A 5,000-nucleotide genomic window follows, 5' to 3' on the forward strand; every position below is an offset into this window, starting at 1 on the left:
GCTGGGAGTCCTGAGAGACGGAGGGACTGACATGGAATAAGACGGGTTAAACCAAGTCCAACAAGACAACAAGACGGGTTAAACCAAGTCCAACAAGACAACAAGACAGGTTAAACCAAGTCCAACAAGACGACAAGACAACACATCCCAATGGATGACACATTTGACAAACTAGTTCTTTTAGAGTATTATTAATATTACTAGATAGACAGACAGACAGACAGACAGACAGACAGACAGGCAGGCAGGCAGACAGACAGACAGGCAGGCAGGCAGAGAGGCAGAGATGCAGACGTGTTGTGCTTGTATTAATGTTTTTATTATTGTAAGTGTGTATTATCATGATTAATATTGGTATTAGTGTGTATTATCATGATTAATATTGGTATTAGTGTATATTATTGCAGGTACCTAAGGTGAGGCTGGAGGCAGATTTCGGGGGAATCCACGGCGGAGCGTCGACATGAAACACACTCTGACTGCACTCCTGAGACGAGCGCCGACGGAAACTGTGGACCGAGTTCCTGCCCAAACACAAAGAAACTGGTCAAAGATCCTCTAAAGATGAATAATAATAATAATAATACTACTACTAATACTACTACTAATAATAATACATTTATATAGCGCTTTACATGGTACTCAAAGACACATTAAAAACCAACACATAAAACAAGCATATTAAAAAGCAATTAAAACTATAAAACCAGTAACTATCAGTAGATAATACGTAAGACTATTGTATGTGGAAGGCTAATCTGAAGAGGTGTGTTTTGATGAGTGATTAGGCTCATGGGAAACGTAGTGTTTGACCTGCCGCTACTCTCCCAGAGAGGCTCATGGGAAACGTGTTTGACCTGCCGCTCCTCTCCCAGAGAGGCTCATGGGAAACGTAGTGTTTGACCTGCCGCTACTCTCCCAGAGAGGCTCATGGGAAACGTGTTTGACCTGCCGCTCCTCTCCCAGAGAGGCTCATGGGAAACGTAGTGTTTGACCTGCCGCTACTCGACCAGAGAGGCTCATGGGAAACGTAGTGTTTGACCTGTAGCTCTTCTCCCAGAGTGGCTCATGGGAAACGTAGTGTTTGACCTGCCGCTACTCTCCCAGAGAGGCTCATGGGAAACGTGTGACTCACTGGATGTGGATGAGCGGATGTTTGAGCGACACGTCGGCGAGTGGCGTGCGTTGAGACGGGACGTTGGCCGCCTCCTCCCCCACCAGACCTATCGGACTCTCCAACACCGGCAGGAAGTCCTCCGCACAGACAGGAAACAGGAAGTCGTCTGCACAACCAGGAAACAGAATCAGCAAACATTAAAGGACTCAGCATATTATGTAATATATTTACTGTATTAAATGCATGTTTATTGGGCCTTTATTTTGACAGGACAGCTGAAGACAGGAAAGGGGAGAGACGGGGGGGAATAACACGCAGCAAAGGGTCGCAGGTTGGAATATAACACGGGGCGCATGCCCTACCAGCTGAGCCACCCAGGCGCCCAAAATCTGATGTTTTATTATAAATTACAGAAGTCTATGTTTGCAAGTGCCTTAGCTTGCTGATACATAACTAACATTAGCTTACTACCAGCTAACTTTTCCTCTCTGGAAGACGAGGGTGCTAAAATAATCGTTTGAAATGTTAAATCTCCTGTTTTTTAGCTAGCTACCGGCACTTTGTGGAGTTATTTTTTCGCCGCTGGTGGGGGCGGGTCTTACAGTAAATGCACTCTCTCGCTCTCTCTGGTAGGATGGAAGTGGGCCATAGTGGGATGTGATTAGCCAGTGTTCAGATGACAGACAAACCTGTTGTCCAATCATGTGATCTCTCTCCTCTCTGTGGGCCGGTCAGTCAAAGACCAAGGATGCAATTGGCCAGTGTTCATATGAAAGACACACAAGTGATCCAATCATGTGATCTCTCTTTTCTATGTGGCCAGAGTGCAGCCACAGCCCATTCAGCCGTATGTCCCCACCCTACATCCCTACCCTATGTCCCTACCCTATGTCCCCACCCTATATCCCTACCCTATGTCCCAAATAGAGACATAAGTCCCCACCCTACATCCCTACCCTATGTCCCTAACCTATGTTCCCACCCTAAATCCCTACCCTATGTCCCAAATAGAGACATAAGTCCCCACCCTACATCCCTACCCTATGTCCCTACCCTATGTCCCAAATAGAGACATAAGTCCCCACCCTACATCCCTACCCTATGTCCCTACCCTATGTCCCTACCCTATGTCCCAAATAGAGACATAAGTCCCCACCCTACATCCCTACCCTATGTCCCTAACCTATGTTCCCACCCTAAATCCCTACCCTATGTCCCTAACCTATGTTCCCACCCTAAATCCCTACCCTATGTCCCAAATAGAGACATAAGTCCCCACCCTACATCCCTACCCTACATCCCTACCCTATGTCCCTAACCTATGTCCCAAATAGAGACATAAGTCCCCACCCTACATCCCTACCCTATGTCCCTACCCTATGTCCCCACCCTATATCCCTACCCTATGTCCCTAACCTATGTTCCCACCCTAAATCCTTACCCTATGTCCCAAATAGAGACATAAGTCCCCACCCTACATCCCTACCCTATGTCCCTACCCTATGTTCCCACCCTAAATCCCTACCCTATGTCCCAAATAGAGACATAAGTCCCCACCCTACATCCCTACCCTATGTCCCTAACCTATGTTCCCACCCTAAATCCCTACCCTATGTCCCAAATAGAGACATAAGTCCCCACCCTACATCCCTACCCTATGTCCCTAACCTATGTTCCCACCCTAAATCCCTACCCTATGTCCCAAATAGAGACATAAGTCCCCACCCTACATCCCTACCCTATGCCCCCACCCTACATCCCTAACCTATGTCCCTACCCTATGTCCCAAATAGAGACATAAGTCCCCACCCTATGTCCCAAATAGAGACATAAGTCCCCACCCTACATCCCTACCCTATGTCCCTAACCTATGTTCCCACCCTAAATCCCTACCCTATGTCCCAAATAGAGACATAAGTCCCCACCCTACATCCCTACCCTATGTCCCCACCCTACATCCCTAACCTATGTCCCTACCCTATGTCCCAAATAGAGACATAAGTCCCCACCCTACATCCCTACGCTATGTCCCTACCCTATGTTCCCACCCTAAATCCCTACCCTATGTCCCAAATAGAGACATAAGTCCCCACCCTACATCCCTACCCTATGTCCCTAACCTATGTTCCCACCCTAAAGTCCCTACCCTATGTCCCAAATAGAGACATAAGTCCCAAATAGAGACATATGTCCCCACCCTACATCCCTAACCTATGTCCCTACCCTATGTCCCAAATAGAGACATAAGTCCCCACCCTACATCCCTACGCTATGTCCCTACCCTATGTTCCCACCCTAAATCCCTACCCTATGTCCCAAATAGAGACATAAGTCCCCACCCTACATCCCTACCCTATGTCCCTAACCTATGTTCCCACCCTAAATCCCTACCCTATGTCCCAAATAGAGACATAAGTCCCAAATAGAGACATAAGTCCCTACCCTACATCCCTAACCTATGTCCCTACCCTATGTCCCAAATAGAGACATAAGTCCCTACCCTATGTCCCAAATAGAGACATAAGTCCCTACCCTATGTCCCGAATAGAGACATAAGTCCCTACCCTATGTCCCAAAGTCCCGGTACTCGCTATGGCCAATCGATGCCTTTTTGTTTCTCACGGAGTGTAGATGAAGTCTGGTTGGTGTTACCTGCGGAGTTGTTGTTGTTGTTGTTGATGTTGTGTGTTGGGTCCAGACTGACGGACGTCTGTTGGTGCTGCCAGCGTTTAACCTGCAGCTGCTGCAGCCAGTACAGCATCAGCTCCTGGGTCACTGCCTGCAACGTTACACACATTTAAACATGCATGATGTCACGGGCCATGTCACATTTAAAGTTTGATTCATACATTATTATACAAAACATCTGAGCTTTACAGAGCTACATACATGGAACTACACCAGCCAAGCGTGGCTCAGCTTTTAGAACGTCACACAGCAACACATGATATGACGGTGCGTTCAGGTACTACCTTGAGTATGAAGGTGCGTTCAGGTACTACCTTAAGTATGAAGGTTTGTTCAGGTACTACCTTAAGTATGAAGGTTTGTTCAGGTACTACCTTGAGTATGAAGGTGCGTTCAGGGGTCTTGATGTGGAAGGTGCCCATCTCGGCCTGCAGTGGGTAGGTGAAGGTGGCGTTACAGAGCTGCACGTGGCCGAGGGGTGTCACATCCTGCGGCGTGCGGTAGTAGAACAGCTGGTTCTTCTTCTCCTCGTAGGTGAACCAGCGCTGCTTCCAGGCCCTCAGGGGCCCGCCCTGCTTCTGCAGGAAACCGCACAGTTTGGGTTCCCCTGAAGAGGAAAGCAGAGGCGCGAGTAAAGGCCAAAATATGCTACTGCTACACACACAGACACAGTAGCCTCTTTCCGACCGGAGAGATTTTTTCAGTTCCTAGGACATACCGTTCCTAGGACATACCATTCCTAGACCATACCGTTCCTAGGACATACCGTTTCTAGACCATACCGTTTCTAGACCATACCGTTCCCAGGACATACCGTTTCTAGACCATACCGTTCCCAGGACATACCGTTCCTAGGACATACCGTTCCTAGACCATACCGTTCCTAGGACATACCGTTCCTAAGACATACCGTTTCTAGACCATACCGTTCCCAGGACATACCGTTCCTAGAACCCTTTTTTTCTCGTGTTCTGACTGGACCAATTTGGGGATTATTAAGTTCCTCTGACCACAGCTCCTGTAACTCTTTCAGCTCCTACTTGTGTTAAAATAACAAAAGGTCAGTTGCTATGGCCACTTGGCCAGTGTGAATGCAAATGGAAAAAACAGTTTTGGGGAAGAGTAGTTAGTAGAACTGTTGTGTGAAGTGGACTGTTCCTATAACTACGTTCCTGTAACTACATGGTCGAAAGAG

General features: G+C 47.6%; 1 protein-coding gene across 6 annotated transcripts in view; it reads right to left on the bottom strand.

The window, feature by feature from the left end:
* tbc1d2 (TBC1 domain family, member 2) overlaps nt 1-5,000 on the bottom strand; it is a 39,729-nt gene that overhangs the window by 26,339 nt on the left and 8,390 nt on the right. For 5 of the 6 annotated variants that reach the window (XM_078244416.1, XM_078244417.1, XM_078244414.1 and 2 more), the window contains 5 exons: nt 4,180-4,412; nt 3,770-3,896; nt 1,136-1,283; nt 412-524; nt 1-26 (listed from right to left, as the gene is read on the bottom strand). The exon at nt 1-26 is cut by the window's left edge and continues 204 nt beyond it. In XM_078244416.1, coding sequence (XP_078100542.1) covers nt 1-26; nt 412-524; nt 1,136-1,283; nt 3,770-3,896; nt 4,180-4,412 — 647 coding nt within the window. Of the gene's footprint in view, nt 27-411; nt 525-1,135; nt 1,284-3,769; nt 3,897-4,089; nt 4,108-4,179; nt 4,413-5,000 lie in introns of those variants that run through there. The other variant, XM_078244420.1, reaches the window with a different exon arrangement.

The sequence above is a fragment of the Sander vitreus genome, unplaced genomic scaffold, assembly GCF_031162955.1.
Source record: "Sander vitreus isolate 19-12246 unplaced genomic scaffold, sanVit1 ctg234_0, whole genome shotgun sequence".
Lineage (NCBI taxonomy): Eukaryota > Metazoa > Chordata > Actinopteri > Perciformes > Percidae > Sander > Sander vitreus.